The sequence below is a fragment of the Pongo abelii genome, chromosome 5 (genome assembly GCF_028885655.2).
Source record: "Pongo abelii isolate AG06213 chromosome 5, NHGRI_mPonAbe1-v2.0_pri, whole genome shotgun sequence".
Lineage (NCBI taxonomy): Eukaryota > Metazoa > Chordata > Mammalia > Primates > Hominidae > Pongo > Pongo abelii.
Window position 1 is genome coordinate 108,799,359 of NC_071990.2, and position 13,971 is coordinate 108,813,329.

Sequence of the window (13,971 nt, forward strand, 5' to 3'; positions counted from 1 at the left end):
GATCCAGCATCTCAGCCCAGGCTGTCTGGCTCAAGTCCCAGTGATTATCCACTATACTCTATGGCCTTTATGCACTATCAAAATACTGAAGCTTGAAAATGATTTTTTAAAACATCAATCAGAAGGGGCTTCCAGCTATTACTATAATCCTTTAGCCCTCATAGCGCTTTTGTAGATTGCATTCCAACAAACTTTCTTTAGTGGACGAGACAGAAGTGGCATTACAACCAGCACTGGGGGAATTTTGCCTAACTCTGCTTCTGCTCATGTATTTGTATCCTGAAAGTGACACCTCCTATGCAAGAGACAATTCTTTACCAAGGTCTGGTTCTCCTTTCTCCTGGGCAGAGCTAAACTACAGCTCCCAGAGTCCCTTACGGTTAAGTGTGGCAAAATGACCAGATTTGCCAATGAGATGTGAGTCGAAGTGATGAGCATCACTTTCAGATTGCAGGGAAGCACCTGTGCCTTCTCCACACCTTCTTTCCCTTTCTATTCCCTAAATGCATGGGGCACGAAGGCTGTAGAGGGTGGCAGAGCCACAAAATAGATGAAGCCTGTGTCCCTATATTGAGATGCATCCATGAATCAGGAACATTCACCTTCAGCTCTTGAACAAAAATTTCTATGGTATTTGAGCCTGTGCACATTTTGGAGTCTATGTATCCTGTGGCCTAGCCTACCCTAATACACGACTTTCTTTGCTTATCAAAGGTTGAGTTTGGCTGTTTTTGAGAACCTCAAGATCCATGAAAGGGCTCGTGGAAATTTCTGATCTCCCAGCAGTCCCATGTTTAAACAGCCACACTCCCTCTTCCCCAGATGCTGTGCTCCCCACGCAAGGGCAAGGGTTGTTAAGTCAGTGGGAAGCTGATGCATGCATTACATTACCACATCTGTTTCCTTCAAGAGAGGTCGCATTTCTCTTGGGGCTGGAGGCTGGGGGCCTCAGCCCAGGTGCCGAGGGGCCACCAGAAGACATGGGGCTGGTGCGGGGACCACCAGCAGTGGCAGCAGGACCACTCCCAAGGTGGCTGTCTCCAGAGTTCTGCCTCTTGCAGTACAGCGAGGAGGAGGGGGGCAAGGAGCCCCTGTGGTTAAAGGTGGAGGCGGAGGTGTCCACACCGTAGCGGTTCATGCCCACAGGGTTCACCAGATACTCTTCGGTGGTGACTGTCTTGGCTAAGCAAGAAGGCAATACGGAGAAGCAGATATCAGAGAGCAGTTCAGGAAGCTATCAGACCCTCCATCTTGGCAAACCCTGCCCTGCCAACACAGTCACCAGTATCTGTGAGGGTGGAGAGAGGAGAAATGAACCCCACAACATAATTCCAAATAGCATACCTGTCAGCAGGCTGAGAGCTGCCTTGCCCACAGGAGCATATCGTAATAGGAATTAGGAGGTGTGCTCCTCGGTGCTTAGAGGAAAATTGATATTTTGGCCATTGATGACTTAATAAGCCCAAATCCGGCCAGGTGCGGTGGCTCCTGCCTGTAATCCCTGAACTTTGGGAGGCCGAGGCAGGTGGATCACCTGAGGTCGGGAGTTCAAGACCAGCCTGGCCAACATGATGAAACTCCATCTCTACTAAAAATACAAAAAATTAGCCGGATGTGGTGGCAGGCACCTGTAATCCCAGCTACTCAGGAAGCTGAGGCAGGAGAATCGCTTGAACCTGGGAGGTGGAGGTTGCAGAGCAAAACTCCATCTCAAAAAAAGAAAAAAAAAAAAAAAAAGAGTAAGCCCAGATCAAAGACTTTCTTCTGCAGTGGCTCTGCCCTCACAGTCTCTGCTGGCTTCTCAGAATCTCCCCGTACTCCCTGCTCTTGCTCACCCACCAGCACAGCCCCCCTCACCTGGCTCAGGACTCCTGGGAGAGATCAAGCAAGAGTCACAATGTCCCAGAGTCAGGAGAGACAACTGTGGCCTGGGTGGTGGCCCAGGTGCCACAGTGCTTTCTCCCCACACCTTTAGTCCTGATACATACACATGAGGGCAGCCATCCTCCGCCACGGCTAACAAGCAGGGATGCAAGTGGGTGATCTGGACAGCCCCACGATCCTCCCCAAACCCTTCACAGGAGAGCTAAAGAGCCAAGCCAAAGTGCAGGGGGAGGAGAGGACTTAGAAAGTCTGCCAACCTCATCATCAGTGCCTCTTAAGTAAACCAGGACTTACTGTACCTTTTTTTTTTTTTTTTTTTGAGATGGAGTTTTAATCAATAAGTCTGTCACCCAGGCTGGAGTGCAATGGTGTGATCTTGGCTCACTGCAACCTCCACCTCTTGGGTTGAAGTGATTCTCTTGCCTCAGACTCCCGAGTAGCTGGAACCACTATGCCTGGCTAATTTTTGTATTTTTAGTAGAGATGGGGTTTCACCATGTTGGCCAGGCTGGTCTCAAACTCCTGACCTCAAGTGATCCATCTGCCTTGGCCTCCCAAAGTGCTGGGATTACAGTCCTATACTTTTAAAGCTCAACATTGAGCCTGTTGAACTCCCTGTGAGCTACACTTGTGGCCGAATGGTGGGTTTTTTGTTTGTTTTATTATTTTTATGTGGATTTTTTCTTTTGGGGGGTGGGGGAAGTCCAGAGAAATTATGGTGATAGAAAGAAGGAAACTATTCTAGTCCCTCCCACCAGGACAAGATCGTGTCTACCTATCCCCAGCAATAATTATCTGTATATTAGACACCATCAAAACCGATCTTGGTATGCCCAAAGAAAATGCAATCAGCAAAAAAATAAAAAATAAAAACAAAACAAAACAACAACAACAACAAAAACCAATGGATCCTCCATGATTGGCAATGAAAAACAAATTTGAGGCCACAAGATCCAAAATCTTCTCCATACATGGATTCTTCCACAATGTAGGTATTGAAGATTAAGACTTGATTTTATTAGGGGAGCTAGCAGATCTTCTCATAGTTGGGGATGGATGTGGAGCTTGACTAGAAATAAAAGTCTTTGAAGATGTGATACAGATAACTAGTGGTTAGAGATAAATTTAGAGCTGTAAATACTTCTGTTAAAGGAAGAAAAATCTCATACGAATAACCTAATCTTCTATCATAAGACACTGGAAAAAAACTTAAAGCAAAGAAGGAAATAATAAAGATTTGAGCAAAAATTAATTCAATAGAGAATTTTAAAAAACAATAGAAGAAATCAATACAACCAAAAGCTTGTTCTTCAGAAAAAGAATCAACAAAATTGCAAGCCTTTAGCTACACTGACAAAAAAATAAACAAATAAAAAGTAAAGAAGGAAAGAGAGAAGATTCAAATTACTAGAATCAGAAATGAAAACCTGAAAGAGAGGAAATTACTACCAACCTTACAGAAATTGAAAAAGATTGAGAAATACAGATGCTTTTTGCTTACAATAGGGTTATATCCCAATAAATTTATCATAAGTTAAAAATATCATAAGTTGAAAATGCATTTAGCCTACATAATCTACCACACATTATAGTTTAGCCTAGCTGACCTCAAACATGCTCAGAACACTAACATTAGCCTACAGTTGGACAAAATCATCTAACACAAAGCCAATTTTATGATAAAGTATTGAACATCTCATGTAATTTACTGAATACTTACTGAAAATGAAAAACAGAATTGTTGTATAGATACTTGAAGCATGGTTTTCAGTGAATGTGTATCACTTTCACACCATCGTAAAGTGAAAAAATCATTGTCAAACCATCTTAAGTAGGGAACCATCTGTTCTATAAACAGTTGTATGCCAGTAAATTAGATAACTCAGATAAAATGAACAAACCACTAAAACTGACTTAAGAAGAAAAAGACAATCTGAGTAGACCTGTAAGAAATAAAAAGATTGAATTAGTAATCAGAAAACTACCCACAAAGAAAGCCCAAGCCTGGATAACTTCACGGTTGAATTCTACCAAATATTTAAAGAAAAAATAACACTAATTCTTTACAAAGTCTTCCAAAAAATAGAAGGGGGTAGAACACTTTCCAACTTCTATGGCAAATACTTCTACGAAGCCAGGATTACCCTTATACCAAAACCAAACAGACACATCATAAGAAAACTACAGACCAATATCTGGTATTCATATGAATGCAGAAATCCTCAACAAAAAAGCTGGCAAAACTGAACCCGGCAACATATAAAAAGATATATACACCATGACCAAGTAGGATTTATCCCAGGAATGCAAGCCTGATTTAACATTCAAAAATCAATTAATGTAATACACCATATGGATAGAATAATAAGACAGAGATCACACAATCACCTCAACAGATGCAGAAAAACATCTGACAAAATCCAATACCCTTTTATGATAAAATCACTCAACAAACTAGGGACAGAAGGGAATTTCCTCAATCTGACAAAGGGTATCTGCAAAAAACCTATAGGTAATATCATGGCTAATGGTCAAAGACTGGATGCTGTCCCCCAAGATCAGGAACAAAAAGAGACGGTCCATTCCAGCTACTTCTATTAACATTGTACTAGAGGTTCCAGCCAGTGCAATTAGGTTAAGGAAAAGAAAAGCCATCAGGATTAGGAAGGAAGAAGTAAAACTATCTCTTATGTGCACTAAATCCTAAGGAATCTACTTAAAAGACTGTTGGAACTGTAAGTAGTTCAGCAAGGTTGTAGGATACAAGATCAATGTGCAAAAATCAATTGTATTTCTACACATTTGCAATTAACAATTAGAAAATAAAATTGAGAATAATTCCATTTATAATAGTATGAAAAAGAATAAAATAAAATAGGAATAACTTTAACAAAAGTTCAAACATACTCTGAAAACTACAAAACATTGTTGAAAGAAATTAAAGAAGATATAACTAAATGGAAAAAAAAATCTCATGTTCATAGATCAGAAGGCTTATTTTTAGGGTGGCAATTCCCCTCAAATTGATCTACAGATTCACACAATCCCTGTCAGAATCTTCACTGGTTTATTTGTAGAAAATAACGAGCTAATTCCAGAACTCATATGGAATTGCAAGGGACACAGAATAGCCAAAGCCATCATGAAAAACAAAAGCAAAGTAGAAGGCTCACACTTCCTGATTCCAAATTTAGTACAAAGCAACAATAATCAAGACAATGTGGGCGGTCATCATGTTAAATGAAATAAGCCAGGCACAGAAGGACAAATATCACATGTTCTCACCCATATGTGGGAGCTAAAAAAGTGGATCTCATGAAGATAGGGAGTAGATTGGTGGTTACCAGAGGCCAGGAAGGGCAGAGGTCAGTGAGGATAAAGAGAAGTTGATTAAAGGTACAAATATATGGTTTTATAGAAGAAATAAGACTTAGAGTTTGAGAAATCACTTGAGTGACTATAGTTTACAACAATCTATTAAACACTTGAAAATAGCTAGAAGAGAATAATTCAAATGGTTCTACCATAAAGACAAATATTTAAGGTGATGGATATCCCAAGTACGCTGATTTGATCTTTACAAGTTATATGAATGTAACAAATTATCACATGTACCCTAAAACTACATACATCTCTTATGCATTGATTTAAAAAATTTTTTTAAAATAAACAAATGAAGCCAGTGTCATTGGAGAGGGAAAAAAAGACAGCGTGGTTCTGGCATTTGGATAGGTATACAGATCAATGAAATAGAATTCAGAGTCCAGAAGTAAATCCATGTGTATATGTTCAGCTGATTTCCACAAGGGTGCCAAGACCATTCAATGGAAGAAAGGATAGTCTTTTCAACAAATGGTGCTGGGACAACTGGATATCCACATGTAAAAGACTAAAGGAAAACCCTTACTCACACCATATACAAAAATTAACTCAAAATAAAAAATGTAAATGTAAGAACAAAAATTATAAAACTCTTAGAAAGAAACATATGGGGTAAATGTTTGTGACCTTGGATTTGGCAAAATATTCTTAGATTTGACACCAAAAGCACAAGCAATAAAATAATAAAATAAATTAAACTTCATCAAAATTTAAAACTTTTGCACGTTTGCACTGGGCACAGTGGCTCATGCCTGTAATCCCAGCTCTCTGGGAGGCAGAGGTGGGTGGATCACATGAGGAGTTCGAGACCAGCTTGGCCAACATAGTGAAACTCCGTCTCTACTAAAAATACAAAAATTAACTGGGCATGGTGATGCAAGTCTGTAATCCCAGCTGCTTGGGAGGCTGAGGCATGAGAATTGCTTGAACCTGCCAGGCAGAGGTTGCAGTGAGCTGAGATTGCGCCACTGCACTCCAGCCTGGGCAACGGAGCAAGACCCAGTCTCAAAAAAAAAAAAAAAAAGACACTATCAAGAAAGTGAAAAGACAACTCATAAATTGCGGGAAAATACCTGCAAATTATATACTTGATCAGGGACTTATATATCTTGTAAAAGGGATTATAGACTTATACAACCAACCTGTGTAAGGGACTAGACTGTATTAAGAATTATTCTAGCTTGGCTGGGTGCGGTGGCTCACGCCTGTAATCCCAGCACCTTGGGAGGCCGAGGCGGGTGGATCATGAGGTCAGGAGATCAAGACCATCCTGGCTAACACAGTGAAACCCCATCTCTACTAAAAATACAAAAAATTAGCCAGGCGTGGTGGCAGGTGCCTGTAGTCCCAGCTACTCAGGAGGCTGAGGCAGGAGAATGGTGTGAACCCAGGAGGTGGAGCTTGCAGTGAGCTGAGATCGTGCCACTGCACTCCAGCCTGGGCAAAAGAGCAAGACACCATCTCAAAAAAAAAAAAAAAAAAAAAAAGAATTATTCTAGCTCAATAAAAAGACAACCCTATTTTAAAATGGATAAAGGACTTGAATAAACATTTCTTTAAAAAGATATACAAATGGCCAGTAGGCACATCAAAGCTGATCCACATCATGAGTCGAATCAAATCAAAACCACAATGAGTCACCACTTCACACCCACTAGGAAGGTGATAATCAAAGAGCCAGATAACAAGTGTTGGTGATACCATAGAGAAATTAGAACCCCCACACCCTTCTGGTAGGAATAGAAAATGGTGCAGCCACTTTGGGAAACAGCCTGGTACTTCCTCAAATGCTTAAAGTAGAATTACCATAAGAACCAGCAATTATACTCCTAGGTATGTACTAAAAAGAAATGAAAACAAATGTCTACATAAAAATCTGTACATGAATGTTTACAGCAGCCCTATTCATAACAGCTAAAAAGTGGAAGAAACTCAAGTGGCTATTAACAAATGAATAAATTTTAAAAATCTGTTATAGCCATACAACAAAATATTATTTGTGCATAAAAAGGAATGAAGTACTCATACCTGTTACAGTGTGAATGATCCTTGAAACATTATGCAAAGTAAAAGAATCCAGCCACAAGAGACCACATGTCAAATGATTCTTTTTATATAAAATGTCCAGGAAAGGCAAATCTATACAGACAAAAAGTAGATTCGTGGTTGCTTAGGGATTGGGGTTGGGGTGTGGGGTGGGTAATAGCTAAAGGGTATGTGGGAGGTTTCTTTGAGGTGATGAAAGTATTCTACAATTGACTGTGCTGATAGCTGCGCATATCTATATACTAAAAGTCACTGAATGGTACCTTAAATGGTGAATTGTATGATATATGAATTATATCTCAATAAAGAGTTTTTTTTTTTAAAAAAAGGCGTTTGCAGAAGTTCAGTGCTTTTCAGATGAGGCTATGAACATATTCTCAAGAATTATATGCAGTCAAATGTAACAAACACTGCGTTGGCCACCAGGACACACATAACCTAAGCAGCCGAAGGGCATGCATGCTCTGTGCCAAATGCTATGTAGATAATGAAGTGCTGCGAGATGTCTTCAGGACCCTGGAATGCTACATCTTTGCCTGACGGCCTCGCTGCATCTCTTCCCTCTGGGTCAGAAGCCATCGGAAGGGAGATTCTAAAAAGGACCTGGCTATGGAGCTATATACTAGGCTGCTTTCTGAATGGAGTGAGGGAAAGGAAAACTCACGTGTATTGAGCATCTACTATCTACTATCTACGATCTAAAGCCAGTAAGCAGTAAGGCTGCCATTACATTCCTTTTGTTGGAAATTTCTCATAGTCTGGGATACCAATCCTTTTTGTGTCCCACATGTCAGGTGCTTTGGTATATGTGAGGAAGCTACATGCAGTATCTGGCATGATGCCTGGAATAGAGGAAGTGCTTGATAAATATTTATTGAGTAAACATTTGAGCCAATGTTAGCTTTAAGGCTGCCGTTACACAGAAGACTCATTAAAATTGATATTATAAAGAGCTTACATATAAATTCTTTAGGTAGATTTCTGATAAACAATGAAAAAAGATTTAACAAAAACAATATCCTGCTTATTGAACACTTTAAGTCTAAATTAAATATGCCCACATAGTTCTGATAGTCTAAGGTAGAGAATGCAGATAATTCACTGATTGGCACTATAGTTGGAAAATACAGACGCAGATGGCAGACCATTCCCTTATCGCAAAGTGTGGGAATGGGGAACAAGGGAACATGCACTGAATGGATTTAAAAACTGTTGATGGTGGCCAGGCACGGTGGCTCATGCCTGTAATCCCAGCACTTTGGGAGGCCAAGGTGGGCGGATCACCTGAGGTCGGGAGTAAGACCAACCTGGCCAACATGGTGAAACCCGTCTCTACTAAAAATACAAAATTAGCCAAGCGTGGAGGCAGTCGCCTGTAATCCCAGCTACTCAGGAGGCTGAGGCAGGAGAATTGCTTGAACCCAGGAGGTGAAGGTTGCAGTGAGCCGAGATTGCACCACTGCACTTCAGCCTATATCTCAAAAATAAATAAATAAATATAAATAAACAAACTACTGATGCCCGTGGGTGAGATCAAAGGTAGTAAAAGCTAACCTCTGGGCTATGATCCAAATGAATTAATCAGAAGGGAAAATAGGCTTCGGAGGGCATCAAGCAATACCTTCTACCCAGGCAAAGGATGTGCTGGTGGTTCCAAAGTCTGCCCAGGTGGACAACTGTCAAGACAAATCACCAAGCCCCAGATGTGGCTCTGTAAAGTGGCTCCTGGGTGGCCGCGAGTGAACAGCACGTTAACATGCACACACTTCGGTGGCTTCCAGAATTGATGAAATGGATCTGTTCAAACCCAACTGAAACTGCATTTTCCTCACTTTTCTGTAGAGGGGTTCTGATACATCATAGCTAAGCATAAAAATGACAGATGCATTGATGGCCCTCATCATTCGGTGGCAGGAAGGAAAAGACCCTTCACAAACACCCAGCCCAGCATCTCCCCAAATGTTAAATGCGTCCCACTGGCAGGACAGGGAACTGCATGGGTATATTCGTTTCCTAGGATTGCAGAAACTAACAAACCAGGTGGTTTAAAACAACAGAAATTTATTCTGCCATAGTTCTGGAGCCTACCAGTCTGAAATCAAGGTGTCCACAGGGCCAGGTTCCGTCTCAGGACTCTAGGGGAGAATCCCTCCTGGCCTCTCTCTAGCCTCCGCTGGTGGCCAACAATCTTTGGAGTTCCTTGGCTGGAGACAGCGCTCCAATCTCTGCCTCCACTGTGGTGTTTTCCCTGTGTGTCACGATCTGTGTCCAAATTTCCTTCTTCTTCTAAGGACACCAGTCATGGGATTAGAGCCCTAATTCAGTATGACTTCCTTTCACTTGATTACATCTGCAGAGATCCTGTTTCCAAATAAGATCCCATTTCCAAAACGGGTTCTAGATACCCGAGAATTTGAACATATACAATTCAGCCAACGACAACGTGTAAATGTTTTTTTATTGTCATGTATTTCAATGTACATCCACAACATATAATTAGCACATCAAACAAAATGATTTCACTGATACAGTATGATTGCTTAAGCTGACTAATGGCTAAGATTAAAAGACATGAATTAATGTAAAGGAATCTCTTGAGTAGACAATTCTATAAGTGTTACTCAGACACAGTAGAAATTGTGAAGGTGATGAATTAATATTTGGAATGCATTGAGCTAGCCCCAACCTCTCTCTTCAGGCAAGGTGTTGTCTAGAAAAGAAACTATGGTAGATAACTGAGTCTTTTATTTGAAAGCTTCCCCAAAGAGATTTTACAATCTCCTTTAGAGTGAGGCCACTGTGCTATGAATCTCATTGCCTAAAAGTTCCTCCTTATATCTAGCCTCAATCCTTCTTGCTTCAGTTAAAACACATGACTGTTGGACATATACCCTTTACACTATCCAACATGTTAGGTCACCTCAACATCCAAAGTGAGGCAGATGAATTCTAGGTATGCAGAACTTCTAGGAGCTTAAGAATTTAATTGAACTGTGACATATATTTGTTACCTAAATCCAATATTTAAAGTCAGTAAAAAGAAAGGACCAAGTCTGTATCTGGAGAGGGAACCCCCACTTTTCAAGCGCTTTTGTGGCTGACTGGTGAGCAAACACCAGATGGGGCCAGCCGACCTGTTGGAGGATCTAACTCCTGCACACAGACTCCCGGCAGACCGTAGGGCTCACAGGTGAAGGCACTCATGGGCTTTTCCTCCTGTGTCTGTACAAAATCCTTTTCCATCTGAAAGAAGCTGTCTTGTCACCCTGGCACTGCTCATCAACAAGAAGCTCCAACCCAGCCTATGTGAGGCCATTTAATTGCAGTGGAGAACGCCAGCTGAACAAAGCAAGGTAAACGAGTGGCTTTTTACTCACTTCTGTAACCCTCTGTGTCCAGCCAAGAGACTAATGTTGCTATTTATGAATCATTAAATCTTTTCCTCCAGAAAAAAAGAATAGTCTGCCTTTTGCACAGTCACAAGAGCATGCTTAAATAGAAAGGAAAACACACACGGGGCCCGATCAAAGAAATCTGCCACATTTTCAAGGTTTGGTGTCCTGGGAGCTTTCAGGACAGACTGATGGTCCTTTTTCACCATCACTAAACCTGCTTGTGGACTATGGTTCCCTCCAGCCACTGTGTATAAAGCCTGCCTATTAGTGAGGCCAAAGAACACTCTAGAAGCATGTAAACCCACTCAAGCCTCAAGGCATATCTGTTTGCATTACGAACCTGAACTGTGACTAAGACTTCCGGTTTAGGGATCAAAGCTTCAGGGTTCTGAGTCCAGAGTGTGTGGATTCCTCCCTTGCACCCTGATCCCTGCTGAAGCCTCGGGTGGAGATAGGGTTAGGTAATGCCCGTGCATCCATGGCTTCCAGGACACCCGGGTGCAGCCCATTTCTGCTACAGTCCTGGAGGGTCAGGTGTGAGCCCCTGGAATGTAGAGAACCTCCAAAGAGAGAAGCAGAGAGAGGAAGAGGTGCAGGAGAAAGCCACGAGCCAGAGAGAGAAAGAGAAAGTCCCAAAACAGAGCGGCAGGGAGGGGAAAACGGACCTTATGTATAAAACTATAGATGCTCCTGACCAAGTGTCAGCTCTCCTCACTTAGGACACAAGGCTTAACTGCTTACAGCCCAGTGGGCTCGGACTATTGATTTTATTTTTAAAAATTAAACTGGCATTTTACTTGGATTCACTAACCAAATGAAATCCTGAAACACAACAATTCCACTATGCAAAATTATTCTCACATAATACCTATTAAGGCAATAAGAACCACAACATCTAGTCTTAGACACTATTTGTCATCTCTAAACAGTTCTGTTTGTCTTTCTCTCTCTCTTTCTCACCCCCCACTTCCCGCATCAGTCTTCCCAGTTGTGGGAGCAGCTGCAGAGTGAGCCCTTTCCACAATCAGCACGGCCACCTTCCTCCAGACTGGGAGCCCTGGCCTTGCTCAGGATCGATCGCCTGACCCCTTTGCCGGGCTGCCCAGCCCTGCCGGCCCCAACACCCTGCCCAGTCTATGGTCAGTGTCCCGTGGCCTCCGCGTGTGAACAGTTTGGTTCAGCTTGCTGACAGAGATGGCAGCATCAGAGATTCCTAGCCCTGAAACCCAGATTAGAAAAGGCAGGAGTGCAGTTCGCAGATTTGTAGAGCTGTGAAGCAGCTACCCCTCTTTGCTTAGCCAGGTGCCGTCACCTCGATAGTACAAGAAAAGGAGACCTGCGAGGAGAGGGGCAGGAGGGAGAAGGCACAGGAAGCAGTAGCAGGTGCTGGTGCCAGCTGCACCTCTTTTACTCAGAGCCCAGACACAGGTGCTTCGGTGCCTACCTTGGTGGTTGTCTCTGCCACCCAGCAGCCTCTCCCGCTCTCCTCTGGGGGACCGCCGGTTTCCAGCACGTGCTTGGTGCTGTGGGATGCAGAGGGGCCTTCTGCTGTGAATTTCTAAGGGACTTCCTGGTGACCGAAACCTGAAGGTTTCCTCCTCTGCATGCAGCCTTTCACTGAGGCTCCTGTGGAGGTTTGCAGATTTTCTTTTCTCAAACTCAGTCCCGCCCCTTCTTCTTGCAGATAAGGGAGTTTTCCCTTAGGGCCCTCTATGGCCTCCTGGCCCAGCCTTTCTGGTTCAAAGGGCACAGGCCCATACTACCTATGAGGCTGAGCATTTCATTCACTTCAATTAAATTTTCCATTAACTTGGTCTCTGGCCAGTATGGATTTTCTCTCTAAGGTTGTCTCTGCAGTTCAGATCACTCAGCCCTGAGAATCAAACTTATGACTCCCCTCTGGTCCATTTAAGTACATTTCTGTTTTTTCTCCCCTAATGAGATGCACAGCAACCAACCATAATTTTAATGCCTGACACCTGAACTTCTTACATCCTCTCAGATGTTTCTGGTTTGCCTAAGACTTTGTTCTAAGCCTAGGGGTTGATTGCCTCCTTTGGAAATTTTGACCAAAGGCATTTTTGACCAAAGTCATCTGTTTGGGATAATGAATGCCCTTTCTGTGCTCTCGGGAGGAGAGCAGGTTCCATACCACCTTCCATATGATCTTGCAGCTTTGCCAAACCTCCACGCCAAGCTTATGAGAATTCCTGAGAGCTGGGGGAGGCGAAGTGGGTGGGACTTCCTGTGGTCACGCTGTTTCTTCCTCAGCCCCCACACTTTTTTGGTCTTTCATAGAACCTTGGGGAAATTAAAAGTGGTCCTTAATCAGGGAAATGCTGAAGTTCCTGGAATAGAGGACACCTTGTACGTTTCCTTTCTAAATGGACATCTCGACTTTGAGAGAGGTTCACAGCACTCCTAGCATTGCTCACTCTGGTGGAGCAAGTTGCTGTGCTGTGAGATGCTCTGCAAAGGGACCCATCTGGCAACAAACCAACAGCTCATGGGAAACTGAGTCCTGCTGACAACCATGTGAAAAAGCTGGAAAAGTGGATCCTGCCCTAGTTGAGGTTTGAGATGCAGCCTTGTGAGAGATTCAGAACCAGAAGGCCTGTGAGGTTGCACCTGGTCCCCTGACCCACAGAAGCTGTGAGACCATAAATGTTATTTTAAGCCCCTAAGTGTTGGGGGTAATTTATGACACAGCAAAAGATAACTAATGTGGACGGAAAAAGGGATGCTGTTTCATTCCTCTTGATTCTGCATGTCCAGATTGGAAGTTGTCTTTATTAACTAAGCAGTAGCTAGGATAGATCTGGTACAGAGTATCTGCCCACTTCTCTGCCAAGGAGTTTATGTTTGTTTTTTGTAGTTTTTTTCAGCAAAGGGTTTGTTGCTTATGAATGAAACCCAGAAAGCACCACTATTAGGAGAGAGTTCATGAAGTTCATCTTAGAAGCCTACTGGTTTCCTCAGCTGCTTCAGCTCCTCTTGGTATGGTTTGCCATTCTAACCCTAGTTCTCAGGCATGGACAACAGATAATGGTGTGAGTAGCCTGCAGATAGCAGTACCTTAGGGTCCACCACAGGGGCTCAGGGTTGTGGTCCAGGGGAATAACCAGAAGGGGTCTCTAATACAACCTGTGCAGGTCCTGGAGGCCTCGAATGGCTGCATCTCACATACCCTGTCCCTTTGTTTCCACCAGTCCTTGTGCTTCCACTGTTCTGAAGTGTAAATCAGAGAACTTGGTTTCCAACCCCT

The 13,971-nt window shown here is 42.8% G+C and overlaps 1 protein-coding gene across 10 annotated transcripts in view; it reads right to left on the reverse strand.

The window, feature by feature from the left end:
- SCML4 (Scm polycomb group protein like 4) overlaps window positions 1–13,971 on the reverse strand; it is a 149,751-nt gene that overhangs the window by 17,614 nt on the left and 118,166 nt on the right. For 9 of the 10 annotated variants that reach the window (XM_054557947.1, XM_054557948.1, XM_054557949.1 and 6 more), the window contains one exon: window positions 892–1,182. In XM_054557947.1, the coding sequence (XP_054413922.1) occupies window positions 892–1,182 (291 nt within the window). Of the gene's footprint in view, window positions 1–891; window positions 1,183–12,150; window positions 13,209–13,971 lie in introns of those variants that run through there. The other variant, XM_024248709.2, reaches the window with a different exon arrangement.